This window comes from Euprymna scolopes, chromosome 1 (genome assembly GCF_053919585.1).
Source record: "Euprymna scolopes isolate OS-2025 chromosome 1, ASM5391958v1, whole genome shotgun sequence".
Lineage (NCBI taxonomy): Eukaryota > Metazoa > Mollusca > Cephalopoda > Sepiida > Sepiolidae > Euprymna > Euprymna scolopes.
Genome location: NC_136482.1, coordinates 150,431,990 through 150,457,350, shown reverse-complemented (window position 1 = coordinate 150,457,350; position 25,361 = coordinate 150,431,990). Strand labels below are relative to the sequence as shown.

The following is a 25,361-nucleotide window of genomic DNA, read 5'->3' as shown; positions in this document are numbered from 1 at the left end:
TTAAGATTCGATAACGCCACCAGATTAGATGAATTCTTCTAGAATTAAGTAAGGATGATAGACTATAAGAAAGATGTACTATCATAATTTGTAAACTGTCAATTTTGGAGAAGGAATTTACGTTCAAGATATCTTTACTAATTCAGTGTTTGAGAGGTAAAGAAGAGAACTTTAATGAAACATTCGAATAATTATGTATCTCATGTAGCTACAGTGAGTGGGACCCCTTTTATTTCTGAGAACTTCGACTGATACACACTTTAACGAATTACTGTTTGAGTAAACATAATTGATCCGATGTTACCTTCAACTGGGCTTATCCGACCTTTTGAGATGAGATAACAACTACTTTATTATTGCTATGAGCTCGACTTCTTGTGCATCGCTTCAGAAGTGACTTTTAAACAAACCAACGCTGCTGGCGGTACGCGATTTTTTTTTTATTGATTTAAAACGATCACAGATATTATAAATTTGTATTGCGATAATACGGAAAGTAACATAAATCTAAATAATGATACGCAAAGAGATTTCTTCTTAAAACATCCGTAATTACCTTCCATATCCATTTACTTAATGACATTGTCTGATGTAAAGATATCAGATTCAAAGCGAAAAAGGAAAATAAACATATATAATTGCTGATAATGTACTTTTACTCATTCTAAATTGAGTTCTTAACAACTCGAACTCAATTTTTATTTTTAACTTTAAAATCTCCTCTGTGCGTCATATATATATATATATATATATATATAACAAACCCGAAGTGACGTGGGTTTAATTAAGTATAGACAATCGAAGAGAGGGAATAACTTTCAAAAACATTGGCGAAAAAAACGACCCCTCCCTGTGGAAAAGTGCCCAGTTGAAGGTAAGGAATATTTGGGCCAAATTTTCGATATTTGTCGTCCGAATGGCGGAGCTTAAAAATGATAATGATCTTATGACAATCTGGTACCCCTGTCGAAAGTATTAGTCAGACATACAAACGTACATTTAAACAGACAGGCAAGATTTATATGATAGATTATATATATATATATATATATATATATATATATATATAAATATAGATAGATAGATATATAGGGTTACATTTTAGTTATTTTTATTATATATATATATATTTATTATATATATATATTTTATTATATATATATATATATATATATATATATATATATATATATATATATATATATATATATACTATTTTAAGGAAGTTTACAGGAGATAAGTTACCGGTACTGTCGGTTTAAAACCTGATAATCGGAGACCGTTTTTAATATACCTATTAGGCTTTTTTCGGCCGTTGCTTTTCTCTATCGGCTGAAGAGAAATTGATGTGGGTATGTTAGAAGGTTCTATATTATCAGATTTGAAACCAACGGTACCGATAACTTATCTCATCTAAACTTTTTGTAAATAATATACTCTTATTTTCGGAATTTTTCCTTATAATCAGCACTCTGCTGGAATTCTTTTTTTTTTTTCAAAAAATATAACTAAGTATATATATATATATATATATATATATATATATATATATATATGTGTGTGTGTGTGTGTGTGTGTGTGTGTGTGATTGCAACATCTTTTAGACAAGTGCCACTCCCTCAGACTCCCGCTTTATGGTTTTTTAAATCAGAGATTTACTTCTCCTAGAAAGGTTGCCTTCAGTCCGGCTTACGGGAGCCCCAACACACATATACATACACACAAACCCACACGGTTCTAGTTGGCCGTTGACCCCGAAAAAGGGTCCATTCGTCCTTTGGAAGGTCTTGTTTTTAATCCTTCAGGGAGACTAGCTACCCTCCTCACCAAACAAGTTTGGTGGGTGAATCAGTTTAGTCACCGGTCATCCGACCATGAGGCAGATAGTACTTGGTTACATGGTACCAGTAGCATATGACATGGCCTGACATATACATGTATATACATATATATACATACATATATACATATATACCCATATATATATATATATATATATGTATATATATATACCCATATATATATTTATATATATATACCCATATATATATATATATATATATATATATATATATATTGATTTTGTGATCCGTGTGTTGTATGGCAGACAGACAAAACTTATTAGAAAATGTAGATAGGCCTGAAAATAAAGGAAAAAATATATAAAAATATGAGCAACCGAATAGTTTTAATCCAGTTTGAATACGAACGGCGCCTTATTCCGTAAAATATATTGTTGGTGACATCTAGCAGTAGTTGTCTCTTTTTGTCCGTTACGTTAATCCTGTGCTTCTTCTTTGTAATTTTTAAAAGGATTATAGCTCATAATGTTGCTTAAGAAATAATTGTCATTACTTATTCATAATCCAGCACAAAATCTTTAATTCCTCATGAGAATTTTACATATATGAAAGGAACAAGTTGTAAGCAAGGTCGCTCTCTTCAGCTAATCATAAAAAGGTTTGTTTTTTATTGTGTCATCAATGAGGTTGCTCTATATTGTTTTATTTATCATCTTCCTATCATTATTCTATGTCCTAAACGTTATTACATATAGCAGACTTATTATAAAATGTAAATACTGTTAACAAATTCGACGCTTACTAATATAGTATAATCCTTTATAAATTCAGGAGATTGCATAAAAATGTAAAAATCAATTTACCTTTCAGGAAGGAAGTAATAATTTTCCTAAAAAAGTTTACGTTAATAATTAAATAATGACAGTGTATATTTTTGCTAAGAAGAAATGTAATACTTTAATTTACTTTTATGTTTATTCTAGTTCTTAAGTAATTTAAAATGAGAAACTATAATTAAGTCTCCCCATGATTACCAATAACTTCAAGTTGACACCAATTTCTCACATTTAACTTCCGTTTCAATCATATACAAAATATGTCGAACAGTTATAAGTTGTCTTAGAAGAAGTTTATTTTTAGAAGAAAGTTACCGCTATATGAAAGTACAATGAAATTAAATTGAAAAAAAAAACACACAATTTTATTTACAAAATAATAATAAACGAACTATGCAGATATTGAATAAAATATTGCGGAGCTATTGTTACAAGGTAATTACTTCTCATCCACGGTAAAGATATAAACAATATCGTTTTTTTTTAACGTAAGAAAAATTGCAGTTTCGTAGAATAGCACTCTCCGAACGGCGACAAAAACAACAATTTCCTCAAACTAAACGAGATAAAATTACGTTCAAGGATTAATTTTGGAAATCTTCACTTGGTTTAAAGTCCGAAGTAATTTTTTTAAGAGATCAAGGGAGCTAACTCCTCCCGGGGCTAACACTTGATTTCATTACGGTTTGGATTTATATACGAAGGCTATTTTTAGAATAGATTTTGTTCTTTTTATGGCTGCAATGTGTATTTCATTACAGCTTGGTCTTCCAGGGATGTTCACTAGACCAGTTTCTCCAATCACAACCGATATAATGTCTAACTCCTTCAGAGACCATGTTCTATTTAAATAACTCTTGAGGACCTGATACTTAGTTATCTTTTCCCGGTTAGCTCTGTAAAGGACATAGTTATTTAGGACAGCGAGGTCAATAAGGCGAGCCTGTGCCCGTGTATTTATGTTTTTTTTTCAAATTAAATTTACCTAAATTCCTTACAGACTTTGTTTAATAAGTATTTTGTACCGTTTTATTATTGTGGAAAATGTATTTGTATCCGTCTCCAAATGTTTAAACAAATCGTTAATTTTTTTTTTTTAATAGTTCACCGTTTGTCTTGTTTATAATTCAGTGTGCATACATGTTCTTCCTAAATAGTATTTTTAATTACCATTCATTGTCTTAAAAATTTCCAAAATTTATAAAACAAAGCAAAATCATGTTTTAATTTTTTTTTAAAATCCATTGGAAAGTGTCCGTATTGTTTTATTTATCGTTCAACCGGAAGTTAAAAAAAATTAAGGGAGAATTATGTATGTTTGGTAGATTCTTATGTAGAGTGTTAAAATTAAAATATATTTAATTTAAATCATGTTATTTCTAGTTTTTTTTTCTAAACACAGACTATATTAATTGATACTAATTTCGTAAAATACTGAATTTTTGAATAACAAATTCCATAGATTTTACACAAAAGTTTGCATAGTGTTTACAAAGATAAATACTATGTGCGCTTACCAGATGTCGTTCTTAGTGAGTTATGTGCTATCGATATTGGTGTGTTATTCTGAAGTTCGTTATTCTATACTAGTTGAGCCAGTAACTCTAACGAAGAATGTTTTAGACGATATAAAATGCATAAGCGTTTTCCAGGAGCATACTATGTTTTCCTTTCTTGTCTATTGCAGAATGTGATGTCATACAAGCTGAAAATGATGTGAGCAATTTCAATTAGTTGTTTCATAACTTAGGTTCAGAAGTTACTGTAATGTGAGCATGTTCAAGAATACTTCATAATGAATATATTTAGGCGGAAGTTAGTTACTTCTAATTCTCAAAGGAAAGAAGTTAGTCTTAACACCATTAAAGGTTACTATCGATTTTGTAGCCTCGTAGGTGTCCTTTTTCTCTTCCCTGCATCCTATTCCTCAGAGAAGAGACGTTGCGAGTTTGTCCCTGCTTTATCGTTATTTTCATGGCAAGTGCTCGACTGAGCTCCAATCTAAGGTCCCTCTCGCCAAACTTTCACAAGAAACACCCGTATAGCAGAAAACATTAACAATAATTTCTCACACTCTTTATCTGTGACTAAACCTAAACGTAGATTCCATGAACAAAGCTTCTTTCTTAGAACTGCACGCCTATGGAATTGTATTCCGTTTTCCTGCTTTCAAGCTGACTACAATATGGTTGTCTTCAAGTCTAACGTAAACAAGTTTTTGATGAGTCGTTCCATATGAGTAAATAAATTTACCGAATTCCCATTACTAACGATTACTTTACTGTCCAATTGTCTACTGTGCACTCTTTTACACTCATCCTCGAGTGACCTCTTGGCCTTGATAAGTGGTGATGACTTTGTAAAAAAACAAACATATACCACAACATACGTAATTCTGTAAGGTCCAAGCCATTGCCTTAGATACGTGCACATTCGTTTTTCTTTTTTGTCTATTGTAGAGTATGCTGTCATCAGGGTGCATCTTAAAATTTAGATGTAATGTGGAAGAGTAATATCGTTTGTTTGATGAAAAGTTATATTAGAAATGATATGGTATGCTGGGACAAACTCGGGTGGCCTTGCTGATAGTCGAGTAAAAACATCGTCTACTATTATTAAAAAAGTAAAATGCTAAATAATGAATATTATTACTGTTTTACAATTATTATATGGGAAAAGGTATGCAGAGAGAATATTTGAAACAAAAGAATGTTTAGTAAAATATGTAGGTTAATTAATAATTGTAATTAATTAATTGTCAAAGGCGGAATGCGGTGATGAATAAAATACGTTTCTAACAGTAACATGTAAAAAAAATGTGGGTTGAAATTAGTCATAGCAAAGAATATATATATATAAATATATATATATATATATATATATATAAAGTTAAAGCGTGTGTGTGTCTGCCTGTCTGTGTACATTTCCATACGCAATAACTCTGTTAATTTTCAGTTTACAGACTCGAAATTTGATACACAGGGTATTGAGATTTGGGAAAAATCTTTGTAATCGGTTTTCGGCGATAAATGTCGCTTTTAAGGGGTCAAAGTTCAACGATTTGACCTTTGAAAACTCTATCAAACTCCTCCGACAATCTTAGATCTAAACTCTGAAGATTTTAGATATAGGTTCCTAGGACATGGATCTTATTTAATAACTTTATGTGAGTCCAAAACGATAAATTTTAATGGGTAATAATAGGGGTCAAATTTAAAAAAGGGCGCTTTTTTTTTTGCTCAACATACACCGCACTGAAATTGTAGTATATATATATATATATATCACTACTTCATTTAATCACATGAATTATTATACGACAGTCTGACGAATCCTACCGTGGATGAAACGCTGAATATTCTGTGTAGCTTAATTGCCATATATTTTTATAACTTACTATGTGTGTGTATATATATATATATATATGTATATATACGGAAAATTATCCGTCTGTGTGTGTAGATTCTTCAACCAAACTACTCTGTCAATTTTCAGTATAGAGACTCGAGATTTGACATAAGGGGTATTGAAATTTGGGAACATCTTTTTGGTCGGTTTTCCGTCAGAAATATGGCTTTCAAGGGGTCAAAGTTCCACGATTCGACCTTTGAAACTCTACTAATCTCCTCCACCAATTTTTAGTGTAAACACTTGAAAATTTAGATATAGTTTACTTGTTCATGGATCGAACGTTTTAATTTTATTTGAGCCTAAAACAATAAAGTTAAGGGATCAAAATTGTGGTGACTGGTTTTAAAAATGGACCTCTGCGGCCTCTACTAAATTGCTAAGCTTTTTTTGGGGGGGGGTCTAAATATTTGAAATATTACATAAAGTGTATTTGGACATAATGCAAGCATTTCAATCGGTTTCCGGCCGAAAATTTTGCTGCAAAGGGAACCAAAGTTTAACAAAATGGACCTTTGTATTCTCTAAGCCAATTTTGGGTGTAAGCATTTGAAATTTTACATAAAAGTTATTCATTTATGCAGCAAACTTTTTATTCAGTTTTTGGACAAGAATTTGGCTGCCAACATGTCAAAGTTGAAAGAGTTGACCTTTGTAGACTCTTTCAAGCTACTCTGCCAGTTTTGGGTCCAAGCAGTTGAAATTTTAGATGTAGGTTTCCTGGACTGTAACCCATGCAACCCATACATCGACACGTATTGTTGAACACTAGATGATACGAAGAAACTTTATTATATACATAAGCTATCATATACCCAACACACTTTATACATAGCGCCTTATAACCCCACGCTGTAAGAGAAAATTATGGTGAGTTGCATACTTTGACGAAGATTCCATAGTGAATATATTTTGTCTGTGTTCAGTAAAAGTGAAATGTCATGCTAATCGTTATTATTTTCTTGTATTCTTTTTGCAGAAATACAGGCGGTCATATTATGTTCTCGGTGTGATTCACGAAAAGACAATTATTACGGTGAATGCGAACAGTCTCCACCTCGACCAACGCCTTGTCCAGATGGACATGATAATATGTATTGCTCAATAGTAAGAGAGACAGATTTTAATGGTAAGTGCACATTTCTTAACAATTCCTCACTTTCGTTATATATATATATATATATATATATATATATATATATATATATATATATATATATATATATAAATGAAACATTGCCTCTGTGCGTTAGAGCGAGTTCGTTCCTTATAAACTCCGAAACGGCTGGACAAATTTTCTTTAAATGTTACAGAACTTTACTGTATAAATCTGGGAGTTATCATAGTTAAATTCTGTCTTTGAATACCCAGATAACTACCGATAATCGATAATCGAAACCTTTATATTAATCTATCATCAGTAAAACCATATTTCTCATGCCGTCGCTTAGCAACAATGATAGAACAATTCTATTGTGGATAAGTTTAGAGCGTGTTTTTATTTATTTATTCATTTATTTATTGTATGACGTTGTCTCTAGGTCCAAACCCCGCACGTAAATTTCTTAATGCTTTTTATTTCATAAACTGGGAAAAAGTTTACATACAAAAATTTTATAAAAGAAACAGTAAGTTCTCTAAAGTGCAATGTGAATAACATATTTTAGACTAAGTTACCGCGGTTATTTCACGGATTTCGACGACAATAACAATATAAGAGTGTGAAATATTCGTTGATCATTCAATCCCGGGCAATGTCGGATCTCCATGCTAGCATATGTATACATGTAGATGTATATCTACATATATATTTGTATATATACATGTAGATGTATATATACATATGTATATGTATATACACATATATATGTATATATACATAAATATATATTATGTATGTATATATATATATGTGTATGTCAGGTCATGTCATGTCATATGCTACTGGTACCATGTAACCCAGTACTACCTGCCTCATGGTCGGGTCGCCAGCGACTAAACTGGTTCCCCCACCAGAATTGTTTGGTGAGGAGGGCGGCTAGTCTCCCTGAAGGATTAAAAAAAAGACCTTCCAAAAATTGCGAATTAACTCTGTTTCTGGGTCAACGGCCAGCTAGCACCGTGTATATTTGTGTGTGTAAATGTGTATTGGGGTAGAGATGGCTCCCGTAAGCCGTGGTGAAGGCAACATTTCTAGGAGAAGCAAATCTCTGATTTAAAAAAAACATAAAGCGGAAGACCAGTACCCGCATTAAGCTGGTCTGCAGTTTAATTTGTTGCTGGCTATCTTGCTCTTGCTTGTTGCTGTGTTCATCAGTTTTGCGGCAAGATTTTGGCAGCCAAAAGGGCAAAGTCGAAAGAGTTGACCTTTGAGATTCTACCAAATACGTCCGCTAATTTTGGGTCTAAACACTTACCATTTTAGATGTAGGTAACTTTTATAAGGGTAAAACTTTGTATTTTGATTAGAGACCAAAGTAATATATGTTAAGGGGTCAAATTTGTGGTTAGAAATTTATAAAATTAACTTCTGTCGTCTCTACGAAATTACTCAGACAAATTTTGGTCTAAATATTTGAAATCTTACATAAAGTATATTTACACGTAAGGCAAGTTATGAACAGTACATACGGCCGGAGCAAAGTGTAAAGATTAATAGTAAATTAATAGCAAATAATTTTGGGTTTGATATCAATAGTTAATTATTACTAAATAAGTTTGGAGTAAAAAAAAACAATAGTAAATAAGTAGCAAACAATTTTGGGTCTGATAAATTTATAGTAAATTAGTTTTATAGTTGAGAACAATAGGAACTTAGTAGCAAATCATTTTGGATTTGAGATTAATAGTGAATTAATACTAAATAGGTTTTGAGTTGAGAGTAATTGTAAATTGATAGCGATTACTTTTAGGTTTGAGATCATTAGTGAATTATTAGTATATAAGTATGGACTTGAGAACAATAGTAAATTAATAACAAATAATTTTGGGTTTGGGATCACTAGTGAATTTATAATAAATAAGTTTTGATTTAAGAGTAATAGTAAATTTGTATCAAATAATTTTTGCTTTGAGATTACCAGTAAATTATTCATAAATAAGTTTGGTGGGTAGAAATATACTAAATAATTAGCAAATATTTTGGGGTTTGAGGTTAATAGTGACTTAATAGTAAATAAGTGTGGCGTTGAGAAAAATAGTAAATTGATAGCAAGGAATTTTGGGTTTAAGATTAATAGTGAATTAATAGTAAAATGATTGAAGTTGAAAAAATAGTGCATTAATAGCAAATAATTTTGGGTTTGAGAGTAATAGTAAGGTAATAGTAAAAAGGTTTAGAATTAAGAGCAATAATCAATTAAATGCAAATAATTTTGAGTTGAGATTATAAGTGAATTAATAGTAAATAAGTTTGGATCCAAGAAGAATTGTAAATTAGTAGAAAATAATTTGGGGTTTGAGATTAATATTTAATTAATCCATATATTATATCTATTAAAGTTATATTGTATGTGTGTGTGTGTACATTTCCCTAAAAAACTACTATGTCAGTTGTTATCTGCAGATTCGAAATTTGACAAAAGGTTTACTGAGATTTGGTAAAATCATTTTCATCGGTTTTTGGCAAGAATATTGGCTGTCAAGTGGTCGAAGTTAAACTATGTGAGCTTTGAAAACTTTACCAAACTCTTCCGCCAATTATTTGTGTAAACACTAGATATTCTAAATGTAGGTTACCTGTACATGAGTACAAACATATAATATACATAGACATATATATATATATATAAAGTTATTAACTTATAAATTTATATATATATATAAATATATATATATATATATATATATATATATATATATATATATATATATATATATATATATGCATATAAAGTTATTAACATGGGACCCGAGAAACGCCGGGATGAACTGATAGTATATATATATATATATATATATATATATATATATATATATATATATATATATATATATATATATATATATATACATATTAGATTCCCTAAAGGATGAAACATTAGTGTCTGTAGGTATTTAATTATTGTAGTAAAAAAATATGTCAACCCCATTAAGCAACCCGTTTCTTATCGTTGAGCACTTTCAGTTGAATTAAGTCGGTCAATATAGCTCTTATGCATGGACCATCGCATAACAGTTAGATCGCTGTGACTGACGTAAGAAATATTTAAAAATAAAATGTTTAAATTGAACGTTGTTTCTCGCGGTTAATGGTAGCCGATTGGATACGGTGTTTGTTAATCAAGCCAGAGATGGCTCGTCTTGCAGGGTTCGAATCTTTCGACTGTTGGTAATCGTAACTCCCTGCACTAAAGATTCCCGAAAGGATGAAACACTAGTATCTGTAGGTATTTAATTATTATAGTAAAAAATTAGACAGGGAACTACCTCAAGCCAGTATTGAAACCAACCGTCTGTACGACAGTCAAGGCTCCTAACCATTACGCTATTGTCGGCTGCTGAGCGAGTAGTGAGTTTAACGATGTTTTGACATCATCCGAAATACCTCCGCTCGATTTGTTTACACAAAGAGCGTCGCTTGTATAATAATTATATATAATTATAATGGTAATTCGTGTATCACTTCTCAATATGTTCAACTCAAGATGAGAAGCATTATAGTCATCCACATACAGTACTGTTTCGCTGTTTCACAGCTCATCAGTTCGGCTGATATATATATATATATATATATATATATATGTTTGTGTGTGTGTGTGTGTGTGTTTATGTGTTTAAATATAAAGTACATGCGTGAATGATGGCGGAAATGTATACAGTTGATAGAAATACGGAAATGTAGTTACAAATTAAACAAAACAGGAAACTATACAGACACGCCCCATTTCATAAAACTGCTTCAGTTTCAACTCTTGTGTTTATATGTTTACTATATTGTTTCAAAAGACTTAATTTATAGAATCGTACAAATAATTTTTCTTTAATTTTTGGCGTGTGAAGTGCGAAACCATGTAATACATTTTTTTTTGTTTCAAGAAATTGTTTTTATTTTGACGCGTGTATCATCCTGAAACTTAAAAGAAATTATAAATTTTAATTTTTACACGTCTTGAAATATTTTCTTTTTACTTTAATGTGTAATTGATAAGCTTATTTTTATATTTTTAAATGAATTTATTTATAAGGAGCTGAATGGTTAGAGATTGCACAATATTTTTGATTTTTATATTTTCCCTAAAGTAATAAAGATTGTTTTGTTTGTTCACCTCCGACTATGTGGGGCAATCGTTGTGGTTTTGTAAACCGCACTGTTGTAAAAATTGCCATTTAGCTTTGTAAAGAAATGCGATTATAATATGTTTTAATGCTGCGATGCCAAAATAACCAATACATGCTTAATAAAGTAATATATTGTAGAAATTGTTAAAACACATGTAGACAAAATATAATAAATTTTCTGTAGACTATTAAATGCAGACAAGTTACTATTTTGTTTTCAGCTAAAACAAGAAATCCCGTTTCCTAAGCGGAATAGTTTTATATTAATTCTACATTTTCTTTTGACACTGGTACTGGAGAACTCCGATCTCCTACGCTTTTGTTCTGTTTGTTTTTCGTATGGTTCATGCCTACATTTTGGTTTTTTATGTTATAAACATTTAATACATTAAATAAAATAGTTGAAACTGATGTCTTTTGTGTAAAAGTAATGTAGTCGTTTTTTTTCTGTTTTTACAATTCCTCGAATGTTTTCTATAATAAAAATTTCAATGCTTCAGCAATTTGAGTCGCGTTGTATGTTTCTACTTCTTCTTCTTCTTCTTCTTCTTCTTCTTCTTATTATTATTATTATTAATTTATTTTTTTTTTTTGCTTTTTCAAATGTTGAATTTACATTTTGTTGCAAAAGTAAAAGTGAACTAATTTTATTACTAAAATGTCATAAACGGTGAAGTAGCCTTGCCTTTACGGTACGAAATTAATGCCGTGAAAAGTGAGCAATCCGGCCATAATGTTAAACAACAAAACGATACATTTTTTTTGCTAATAAGGTTAGTGTTTTATTGTTGAAACCCACACAGATATATATTATAAAGAAATGAAAGAATATCTATCCTCAGTCACATAAGTAAATAGGAGAGGAAAAATTTGAAGAACTAAGGCTCTCACGTGACCGGTGATAATTTTCCTAAAATAAAAATTGCCACTTCGCCCCCCCAAAAAACCCCAGGTATTTTATTAAATAAAAACTTCATAGAAGGTTATAATAAAAAGTGATATAATAAATCTCGCATGATTAAAGGCTATAATAAAATTTCAAATCAAGCAATAAATAAGTTTTCTTTTAGATTACCTGTTAGTAACATACAAGCACTTGCATACGTATAGATGTGTATATATATTTAGAACAGCCGGCGCGAGTTGACTGCAGTTTTTGTTGTTAGCACATCCTTATGGAAATGTAAAATCAATTTAAATTAAGTTAAATTTTATTTAAATTAAGTTAAATTGTGCAAAAAGAAATCAGAGAGTATAAATTCGGCCAGCAAAAAATAAATATTACATAGTCGAAAGAATTACATAATTGATGTTCGAAACTTCGAAACGTGTCATAAATGATGCACATACATAAATCACTCCCACACTTGTACCCATATAGAGTTTTCGTATATTAACTTGAATTCTAAGAACAGATACTACACCTTGATCTTAGCCAAAAGACGTTGTACCCATTGAAAGTGTTTATGTGTTACTCATCTATAATATAAATCTCACCTGTCTGTTTGAGTGTATGCATGTATTTATGTATGTTTGTATTTCTGCCTAAAACTTTCAACAGAGGTGACGGATTTTCGAGCCATCGGTATCCCTTTAAAGATTACCTTTCGGACAACAAACATCGAATAATATGCTAAAAACATTAATTCCTTCACGCTCAACGGTTGCAGTTTTCTAAAGGGAGGGACCACTTTTTTCGTCGATATTTTCAAAAGTCAACTCCTCTTTTCGATTGACTAGCCTTTATTTACACATTCATCACATCCGGTTTGACAATGGGCGCAACAGCAAAGACGCCACGTTTTTATTCACGTTCTTTTCGTCCTTCACGGTACTGGATCGAGCCTGCCTGCCTGCCTACCTACTACATTTTTTTTTATCATAATACACCTCCAAACACCCGGAAAATGCCGCCACTCATATCTTCTATAATATAAATCTCACCTGTCTGTTAAATGTATGTATATAAGTTTATGTGTCTGCCTAAACCATTCTACAAAGGCGACGGATTTCCACGAGATCGGTATCACCTTGAACCCCAACCATTCGGACGATAAATATTAAAAAATCGGCTAAAAATCATTAATGCCTTTACCTTAAACTGGTCATTTTTCTTCAGAGAGGGGTTAGTTTTCCGCCAATGTTTTCGAAAGTCATCCGTTCTTTTCGATTGACTAGCCTTAATTTAAACCTGCGCAATATCTACTTTGGCGATGGACACAACGAAAAAGCCGTCTCGTTTTTTAAATTTTTTTGTAATGTCATTTTCCTCCTGCGCGTACGGGTTCGAGCCTGCCTGCCTACTACCACTCTTTTTTGTTGCTTACAACCCACCTCTAAACAAGTGGGCAACGCCGAGCATCTAGACTAGAATATACATAAAATACACCCAACCACAACAAGCAAGCGTAACATATATTCACACTCGCTCACACAGGAATAAACTTTGTAATCTCCAATAATATTTACTTAAATATCTGTACATATATTCAAGTCTTGATGTCTTTCTTGCTTGGATATTTCTATACTTTCTATAAAGAATGAAGTATACTCCATGCTAACGCGGTCCTAACAGTTATATCACGTTCGATTTCGGAATAGCCTCCCAGGTATTTGAAGTCATTAACACAGTCAATTTCTGAGTCATCTGATCAAAGCAACGATGCATTGAAAATCGATTTAGATGCATATACTTTGGTTTTGGAGTATTGAGACACAGCCCAACGTCTTTACAAGCCTTCTCGACTCGTTTCAGGAGATCCTGAGCAGACTCAATACAATCCTCAAAAGTCTTCAAAGCCTGCATAGATTCAATCCATTTTTACGGCAAAGAATTATGGACGCTAAGTTTATCACACCGGAAATATGTCAATAGTAAATATATAAGAATTCTACGACTAGCCTACAACATAACCGAGAAAATTCACGCAACAAACAAGTAATTGTGTGGTTTCCTACCTCGTGTTTCCAATATTGCGAGACAGAGACGTCTAGCACTTGCCGGTCATATTAGTCGCCATTTTAACCGATAGGAAGGCTCCTACTTTGGACTCCAGACACAAAGACGAGGGTTGGACGTTCACGTGTAAAACTGAAATCCATTATTGAATAGGAAACTGGTCTGGCAGGAACTGAGCTGGTTGCTGCAATGGTCGACCGAGAACTCTGGCAATCGAAATTTGTTCACGTTTCACCTGCCCTTACTGGCATTGGATGAAAAAAAAAACATATTTAAGTAAAACTTCATAAAAGATGCCAATTTTCTTTAATGACATTATTATCATTAGCTTCCTGTTTTTGCTCGGAGAAAATGAGATTAACTTTCAGAGGAAAAAAAGTATCAATTACAGAAATATGCGAAGCCAAACGCCTTATATTTTGAAGCAAACTAGTCTGAAGTCGAAATAATCTTTTTGCATCGATTTTCCATTTTTGTTCACCTTGGTTTTTCCATTCTTATTTTGTTGACTTTATCAAAATACATCATGGCTTCTTGATGCATTTCCATTAAAGCGAAGCCCCGTTTGGATCTTAGACGACGAGTAAATTGTATTAGTAAATAACATGCGCGTAATCAAAAGCAGCAAAGAACATGGAATCTATATATTATCTTGTGTTTTCCTTTCGGAAAATTCGAGGAGTATGATTGCACCTATTAAGGAGAAGAAATATATCAATTTGCATTAACTGCAAGAAAGATTACATATAAATTATTACAATATGTTTATCTTTAAAGCTGGATAGAGACACACAAACCTAAACGTACATTAAAATACTATGATCATTTTAATTCTGCATCTTCGAACTCAAGAGGAATAACACAGAGTAGTGAAACAATCACTAACAGTCTCTATTGACACATAAGCGAGCACATACTAAGCCACCTACCTGCAAAATGTTGCTGCAAAATGTTGCTGCAAAACCTAATATAGTTATATGGAATAAGTCAGAAAGAGTGGCAACCTTGGTTGAAGTGAGTGTTTCTAATGATGGAGGTCTGAACAGAGCTGAAAGCGTGAAACAGACCAAATATCAAGGTCTCATGTATACGAAAAGGAACTGGAATCTTAGGCAGATATAAATCATACCAGTTATTATAGGTGCCACAGGGCTTATGAAGAAGAACTTGAAGTCCTACCAAACTAATATTCCTTGTTAACCAAGTGCAAAAGAGAGCCAGGCAATTGTACGTAAGAGAACAACGAGAATACTAAAGAGAGCTTTCGGTTGGTTTCAATAAAAAGCTGGGCAATGTAGGCAGCTAGTTGGGTTGCCCCATACCCAACGTTACGAACTTCAAAGAAGATAAATTAAACAAACACACTGTAAAGAACTTGAATTCCTACTAGAACCTAATCTCCAGCGTCTAATGTTTCTCTGTACAAAGGTTTGTCAGGACAACCTGGCAGGCGGATACTTTCACTACAAATAAATACTGACTAAATATTCTAAAATTACATATTATGCACGGTCCACATAGGGTGTACTCGATATGGTTAAACTACACTGGCTTATACGAAGACTTGTGCATTCCATTCAAGTGATGTTACAGCACTAAGCTGGATACTCCACCAGAATATATGTACTCTTGTCCTGGGTTCCATGAAAACCAAGGAACCGCAAGAAAAATACTACAGCATATTAAACTGCTCAATTGGAGAAAGAAAAAATAATATTCTTCACGTATAACTCAACATAATGAAAATAAATGGGATTTAATTGAATATTCTAATACCAATGTATTTCAGACCGAAACCACCATACAATCTAAGTATAATTATTTTCATTTTTCAAACGACTGGTTTCGTCTTATGTGTGATAAAAATTTTTCGATGACGGACTAATGTAATATGATATAAGTGCATTTCATCGTCATTGGTATGTACTACACATGTCTGTTGCATATTTTAACATTTCTTTCTGTTCTAATTGTATCTGTCTAGCGGTGAACAGTTGGACAAGCAACGTACTCTCATCAAATATTAAAAAAAAAAATAACTTACCCTCCTTGTCCCAAGAAAATAATTTGTCAACTATATAACAGAAGACAACATTAAACTTTTCAAATACTGTTTTAACTGACATAAAAAGTAAAGTTTTGTATAAAAGGGTTAGATTTTTGTATTTCGCATATTGATCTCAATAAAGAGAAAACTATCGCTTCTTTCGACGTTCGGTTTTCTCAGATTTTACATAATTTCTAATTTCCTACTATAATGTTTCTAGAATAAAATTAAAGTTTGCTGATGTAGATCAACGATACACATTCCGGAATACACCATTATTTATACATTAAAACGCTTATGTTTTAATAAATACACACACACGCATATACATATGTATAAATATATATAAATATAAATACATATATGTATGTCTAGCCACACTGATGAGCTGTGAAACAGCGAAACAGTACTGTAAGTGGATGACTATATATATATATATATATATATATATATATATATATATATATGTAAAGCAGATAAAGATTAAAAATTATTAGTTATCGTTTGTGCGAATTACGTTGAGTAAATATTCTCACAGGTAGACCCTGCGATCATGCTTGCAGAAAGAAAAGCAAACCTCACAAGCGCTTACTGTCTGTAATAAAAAAAAATGATATAGTTTTTAAGGTCTTTTATAAGTACACATCATATCCATAACTATGATTGTGTTATGGTCCTTCGAAAATACACCATCTACATAATTGCTTAATTATCATTACAGCTGTTTCCTTTTCTTCAAGAAATATTCAAAGTAATTATAAACTCATCTTAATACTGCTAATTTTTGTAGAGTTTTGCCGAGACCGTTATTGATAATCGAACTGATGTATATTTTTTATGCTTAGCATAAATTGTTTTTATATAGATTGTATTTATGTAACATGTTGAAAAATACACGCAAACCGAAATATTAATCAAATTATACATGCTTGACTCAAATGAATGTTTATTCCATTAAGAATGACCAACCTCAGAACATATTCGTAGGTGATGCTTAGATAATCTTATATTTACAAACCAATTAAAATTCTAGAAAATTTATATGTTCAAATGTTTACTGTCCTTAAAAATATTACAATTCAAGACTGGGCAGACATTACTTTGTAACAAATCTTCACTTTATAAAGTCGTCAATTATTTCAAATGTTCAAATTATTTCGTAAATAAAAAAAAACACAAGAAAATACATTCTCTTTATAAAATTTCCGTTTTACAATCAACTATTTCTTTTTTAAGATTCGTAAGCAATTTGTTTTTTTTGTATTTTTTTTGTTCCCATAATTTTTCCCTTTTGTTTTAAAAAAATCATTACAACTCAAAAAAAGCAAAAAAAGTTTGCGAACATGAACAGCGCCGGAAATAAAAAAAACCCCAAATATTTCTATAAAACAAAAACCTTCCATTTGCGTATCAGAATGTGTCTATTGTTTGTAAAGCGAGAAAATTCATTTACTCCTTCTCTTTTCCTTTCTTTTCAAAAAGCCTAGAAGTTCTTTAAAGTGACATTAAAACTTTACGCAACGGACAAAACAAAACAAAAAAACAATTGCCATTTTATTAACACACGATTTCTGCTAACTAACTAAAAGTATACAATCTGTTCGACATTTTAATCATAACTTTTAGAACGCACACCATTCTTTTTTTTTCTTCAACAGTTTAAATACAATTTTTCTTTTTTAACATTTTGTACTAATTTTTCTGCTAAATAACTGCTTAGTCTATTCTTTTTAAGTTTTTTTTTACATGGAGGTCACCACGTATCAAGGCCCAGAAGCCACTCGGGGATAATGGTTATTTGTGTATAGTAATCAATGGGATAGTATCGTAGTAATAGTTAGTATTAGAGATTTGATAAAGTGTCATTACTTAAGGGGTGTTAATCAGGGAATTTGTTTATATTGGACTTGAAAACATCCAAGTTGAAGTCAGGGGGGAAACAAGCAATATAATAATAATAATAGAACTCTTTTATGTTTTCTCTGTGTACGGCTGTATTTTCTTTTCCTTTTCTTTCTTTCACAGTAGATACATGTATATTTAATACACAATACGGTTTATCACGTTCCTTTTTTTCTCAAATCTCATAAAAGCTATTTATTTTGTGTATTTTTCTGTATTTTCCTTATATTTATACGAATACGGCATCTAGCCTTTTTTCTAATTGTCGTAGTGTGTGTGTGTGTGTTTTTTTTCTTTAGAGTTCTCTGGACCCATTTATGTTGTTTTTTTCTGCGTTTTTCTTAAATTTTTTTTCGCGTGTTCTGAGATTCTCCTTCGAAGCATGATGCCATACAGCACAAAGGCAGACATGTCGTGTAGCGGGGGAATTAGGATCCAGCGAGGATATAGTCTGTTTCGTGTATATCTCATTACGTGTGTCTATTTGTCTGTATCTATGTATGTAATCCCAATATGTCTATTGTCTCAATATGGCCGTGTTCATAATGTCTAATCGCGTATTTTTTAAAATTTTATTTTACTTCAGTCAAATTTCTCAGAAATCAACGGTCCCATTACCTGGGGCTAGCCTTTGAACTCTATATGAGACACATAGATATTCGAATGTTCTATTACAGTTTTTTATCTCTACAGCACTGAGTTTGTAAAGAAAATGAAAACATAAATTTCCTCCTTCCAATTAACTATTTTCATATGTTGTAGTATATATTTTGTTTAATCTCTTTGTCTTATTGGATTTCAGGACAATAATTAATCTAGTCTGGTGGAATATATTGCTTCGTGTTATTACTTGAAAAAAAAACCATCACTTCAAGAATGGTGCACCATTCCTCGTAAAAGCTAATGTGGGTTATTTATAGTGAGGAGATCTTATTTGGGCAGCGACTACTATGTGATTTTGAATATTTGGTCAGATTTTACTTCTAGGGAAAGGTATCCTCATATCAGGTTGTTCTGGCAAACCCGTTTACAAAGAAACCTTAGATACTCGACGAGAGTGTCTAGTAGGCATTCAAGCTATCCCTCGTTGGAATTTAGTTTGTGGCACTCTATAACAAAACATTGGCATGCTTTTTTCTGCCCTTTGGTTTCGCAGCTTGTAGCTGCAGAAGGAACCGCATGCGCAGAATAACAAATCAGAGGCTACTTTTAATTAATGCTTGGTTTATTTTTGCTCAGTCTTGTTTGCGCCCATTCTTTCTTATCGGGCGTTCTTAAACTTTTTTGTGCGTTTCTTTCCCAATGCATCTTTTCAGAATCTCGACGCATTTGCTCCGTCAAAAATCAGAAACCAGACTAACTTGCATTCGAGATAAAAATATTTTCCTCTATTTCTTTCATGCTATTATCCTTACTGTCCCTCTTTCTACGTTCTCTTTCACACAAACCCGATTGACCTATTTCATGTGCTATAATTCACCCCAGCTACAGAGTTTGACGCTTGAACTCTTCTTGCCCTAACCAAGCTTCACCATAAGATTTTCAACATGCCAGCGAAATCCGGGATAGATTGCATATAACCTGGATCAGAGGCAAATGAATGAGTGTAGAGAGTTTATGTTTTGGTTTCGATTCTAGCTGATGGAACCCAAGTCATACATAGATTTTGATAGTTTTTTTTTCCACTACTATATATTAAGTCCAATATAATAATTGATAATAACAGGTAATATGTGTGAATTAAAATATATTTAAGTGTATTTTACGATCGGGCAACACATGTGCGGCATTAAATAATCAACTGTCTGATGCAAGGCTTTCGTAATGTATGTGATTTTATGGTTGAACTACGTATGTCAGAATCACCCAATTAAGAATAACTACACTGGATATAGTATATGTTATTGAACGCATAACCTTATCAACCTCTCGTTTATGTTTAAGTTAAGTTTGAAACGAATCATCACATACTTGAATGTATGTTTTATCTTATGATTGGAGACAAAGGACACCGATTTGTAATACGATTCTTCTCACGCAAAGACCCTTCTGCGTAACATGATTCTTAAACTGGTTAATTATTTACTTCGTGGGCATTGGAAGCTTCAAATTGACATGCCGCTTACTATTTCAATTTTTCGCGCATTGCATTTGATAAAAAAATAGCCGTTCCATCGAATTATTCAAAGTATAGATACAAACATTAGTCAGAATCATTTACGCCTTAAAACCGTAAAACTAATGATGAACACTAAAGTACGACACCTACAGATGAGAGCAAAATGTTTGCGTATAGTTTTGTAGAAAACACGGACCTGAAATATAATCGATAGTAATGATAGTGACACCGCATGACGTACTACACATTCTATATGTCGTGTAAACCACGTTTCGCTTAATAAATTAAATTAAGCTAAGTGCATCGTACTCCGAGCCGGTGACATGCTATTTTGTGAAACGCCTAAGTGAACTCGTTCGTAGAAATTATGTCCATTGTCAAAGAAAGTAAAGCACATGTTTAGATCATTGCTCGCTAACTTTTTATTGTCGAGAAATTCCTTTTTTTTTTCGGAACACGAGGAGCACCAATATAAATATCGATCCGAATAATGATTAATGAACCTGATTGCACTTTCAGTAAAGTTTGATGCATTCACGGTTTTCGTGGTTCTTTTTAAAGCTAGTTTGTTCTTATCTTGATTTTAATGTATTTCCGCCTCAACGGATTTGATCGTCATCTTACTTTAGAAAAAAAAATCGATTCAAGCATTAGTTTGTATTAAAACGAATGACGCACAGTTCATGCAAATCAATAATTGAACCGAGATGAGGTTAGTTCACTTATCCGATAAAGTCCGACATTTTCACGTGTTGAATTTTCTAAGGGAAAATATAACAACAATAGAAAAATATCGATACGTAGCCTAACAAAAAGATTATTTTACTGTGATTATTATGATATATGCATGCTTTATTCATAGAGGTTTTCTTGAGGCCAATATATATATATATATATATATATATATATATATATATATATATATATATATATATGTATATTAAATAAAAACATTAAATTTTTTATATGCAAAATCCGATCCCGCATTTTGCTAATTCCTGCTCTCTGATGAGAAAGAGAGTATTTCTTCGAAACTCCGCGGATTAAGGACTATCCACTTATCTTGTGCTTCCTTTTTAAAATTAAATATGTTTTTAACTCTTTTTCAAGATGTCTTTTAACATGTTTTATTAATCATTTTTTTATATGTATATATATATATTTATTTATATATAGATAGATAGGTAGATAGATAGATAGATAGATAGATAAATATGTAACCTTCTCTCTCTGTTTCTTTTCTCTCTCTCTCTCTATATATATATATATATATATATATATATATATATTAGAGTAGGTTAAAAAGGGCTGAGCAAATGGGCCATTTTTTACGCCAAGTATACACATGCAATGGTCTATTAGCCTGGAAAGTTATGGCCTCATAAACGTCCACCAGTGATAGCAGCAGGCCCCTATTTTCATGCGCGATATGGACCTAGAACAATCCGGATTATATAACTGATGATAGAGCAAGAGCAGCAGCTCTAAACGCTGCCAAATAGTTAGGGTTCTTTACGGTTGCAACAGACAGACAAACTGTCAATCAGGTACCATAAACCTCTCATACAAGGTCGGCTCAAACCAGCCGCGTAATCACAAGTGGTATGCAAATAAACGTAGTTTGCTCAGTTTCTGAGAGAAACGGAGAAATTCAGAATATGATATAGGGTAACCGCGTTCAATGTCTTAGACAGGGAAACAAAGCCAGCACACGGGTTGCTCTGGTGAGTCTGCACCTGACTAATAAACAAAGAAGGAGTGTGAAAGCCGGCGATAGGCAGAACATATTTATTCTTTAATACATATCTCCAACACACTCGTTTAGCAATGAAATCAAAACCAATGTTTAGGTTCCTAAATGTCAGAAAGCTTTCTATTATAATAGTTTCTTCCCTCAAACAGCTAGACTTTGGAATTCCATCCCTGCTCCCTGCTTCCCTGGCTGTACTGATATGCAGAAGTTTAAATGTAGCATAAACCAACATCTTCTTAATCTTTCCTAGGCATGGTCTCAAATAGTAGCCCCCAAACGTCTAAGTGGCTATATGTCTTGTTAGAGGGTGAACATGAGTAATATATATATACATATATATATATATATATATATATATATATAATTGTATTTATAGCTTAATCACGTTGAAATATCGGTTTACGCCAGATCACTGAAGTTAAACGGAGTTGGGCCTGGGCTGTACCATCTGGGTGACCATTTGGGAATGCTAGATCTTATATGGGACACAAAAATGTACAGGTTGTTATCTGGAGAGGCGTAGAATTCACTGACAGTGATGCACCCCCAGTCTTCGTTAAGACATGCATTAAGGAAAAGTAATCATTTTATGGAAAAAAAACCTGACGCCTGCTGTCTGCTCAGTCTTATGGCTAGCATTGCATTGACAACGATTATCAGTTACACCAACAGGTATATGCTGCTGGTTCTGTACAAAGCCTTTACCACTATAAACAAATTATCTGTGTGAATTTCCGAACAACTGTGTTAATATAGCGGACTTCATCTGTCGAAATTGACGGGAGTATAAGCACTATCATCGAATACTATAATAACAAGGACATTACTAAGAGAATCCAAAAATGAAAACAAAAATATGTAGCCAGGAATTGTTTATATAATTTTATTGAATGCGTCTAAAGAAAAATATGTTGCCTATATATATATATATATATATATATATATATATATATATATATATATAGGGTGACCTCCCCCCCCCAAAAAAAAGCTAAATGGAGGCCATCTAGAACATATGCTGTAGAATGGAGAAAAAAAAGGCCAAGGACCCTTATGTTTTGATGCGATGTTTTGAATATAATAAACTAGGTATGACCAAAGTGTCATTTCATTCGGACAAAACACTAAGAAACGGGGCGTAATTAGAGTCCGTTTTTTTTGGGGGGGGTCGTCATCCTGTATATATATATCGTATATACATTATAAATTTTATCAAAGTAGATTATATTATTATCGAACGTTACGCTATACACAAATGCACTTAATTAATTATAATTATAATTAATATATACATAATGCTCATCTCAAACACGAATTCCAATTAAGGAATAATATATATACCAATCGGTACGGACCCGACTATGGAAGATCAGATAATAAATAAACGTGGATTTATAAGATCAAATAATCCAACCTTGATCGCCCTTCGGGGCACGTGGCGCAGTTGATAGAGACGTTGAATCTCTACAGTTCCAGATGAACATTATCTGAAGATAGCGGTTTCAATCCCACCCAAAGTGTGCCAGATGTTTACTTGACCAAAAATGTGGTGACGCGACAAAAACTACGGATGGCAGCAATGGCTGAGAATGCAGTTAGGAGATTCGAAGTTCCTATCCGTCGCGGTTACAACCTGACGAAGGCCAGAGGAATAGTTGGCCGAAACGTTGTGAATAAACAAACCAATAAAAGATGAAAAACAACAACTAATAAAGATAAGAATAATAGTCCGAAATAAAAGTAAATTAATATATATAATGCTCATCTCAAAAATGAATTCCAATTAAGAAATAATATATACACAAATGCACATCCGCACATTCACTCACACACATATATATTTTCATAATATATTTTCTACTTTGATAAAATTTATACTGTATATATATAACATTTTCCGTGTAAGAGAATATAAGTGACCCCAAATTTTTAAGTTTCTCATTACTTTCAAATATCAACGTGTAAGTGATCCATTTAGAGAGAACCACTTAATATATTAAAATCTATATATCCGATTTTCGATGATTTTTTTTACCTCAGCTTAACAAATGTCTTAATTAATTGCTTATTTCGAAATGCATCAGACTGAAAACACCGATTGCGCTATTTTAAATTAACCCATCGATGTAAAAATAAAATGAAATTATTTTTTTTTCTTTTAATATAATGAAATTTAAGTAAACAATTTCGGTATATCTATTACGTAACATCTGTCTGTATGTCAGTCTGTATTGTTTCTCCGCTCTTTTTATTTCATCACCTGTCTCTATTGTTATGTACCTAAATCTATATCTAATCATTTACTATATAAATCTCACCAGTTTGATAGTGTGTGTGAATTTATGTATGTTTGCATGTCTATTAAAAACTTGTCACATCGAAACCGGTACAGTTTTGAGAGAGTTATTCCTCGGCCGCATGATATGTGAAAATTAGATGAACATGTCAATTGTTTCCTATAGAAATAAAGTTTTACACGAAGAGAGGGTTAGTAAAATTGTCTCTTTATAAACGTCTCCGAAGACTGCGCACGAGTCAGGCATTGTATTTTGAATTAAATTTAAATAAAAGAATTTCCAGCGTTATTAGACTTAAATTTATATATAACTAGCAGGGCTACCCGGCGTTGCCCGGGACCGTAACAACAATATAAAAACAAAAGCAGATATTGAACATATGTTTTATTCTTAGGGGAGAGGAATCTTTCAGGGTGAGAGAGAGAGAAAAGATAAAGAATGTGAGAGAGAGGCAGAAGAGAAAGTTGTTCCATCCTCTTTCCACAAATTTGACTACTGTTCACGTTTTAACTCTCATCGTCGAGTTGATCCTCGAGTTGCCTATTGGCCTTGATAAGTGCTAATATAGAGAGAAGAGAAACAGGGGTAGAGAGAGAGAAGATAAAGAGTGTGTGAGAGAGGCAGAAGAGAAAGTTGTTCCATCCTCTTTCCCAAATTTGAATACTGTGCACGTTTGAACACTCATCGTCGAGTTGATCCTCGAGTTGCCTATTGGCCTTGATAAGTGCTAATATAGAGAGAAGAGAAACAGGGTGCGAGAGAGAGAGAAGATAAAGAGTGTTAGAGAGAGGCAGAAGAGAATGTTGTTCCATCCTCTTTTCCAAATTGTAATACTGTGCACGTTTGAACTCTCATCGTCGAGTCTATCCTCGATTTGGCTATTGGCCTTGATAATTGCTAATATGAGAGAAGAGAAACAGGGTGAGAGAGAGAGCGAGAGAGAGAGAGAGAGAGAGAG

At 32.4% G+C, this 25,361-nt stretch overlaps 1 protein-coding gene across 1 annotated transcript in view; it reads left to right on the top strand.

The window, feature by feature from the left end:
- LOC145276707 (uncharacterized) overlaps positions 1-25,361 on the top strand; it is a 406,348-nt gene that overhangs the window by 351,534 nt on the left and 29,453 nt on the right. The window contains exon 2 of the mRNA XM_080127907.1: positions 7,026-7,175. Within this exon, the coding sequence (XP_079984033.1) occupies positions 7,026-7,175 (150 nt within the window). The remainder of the gene's footprint in view (positions 1-7,025; positions 7,176-25,361) is intronic.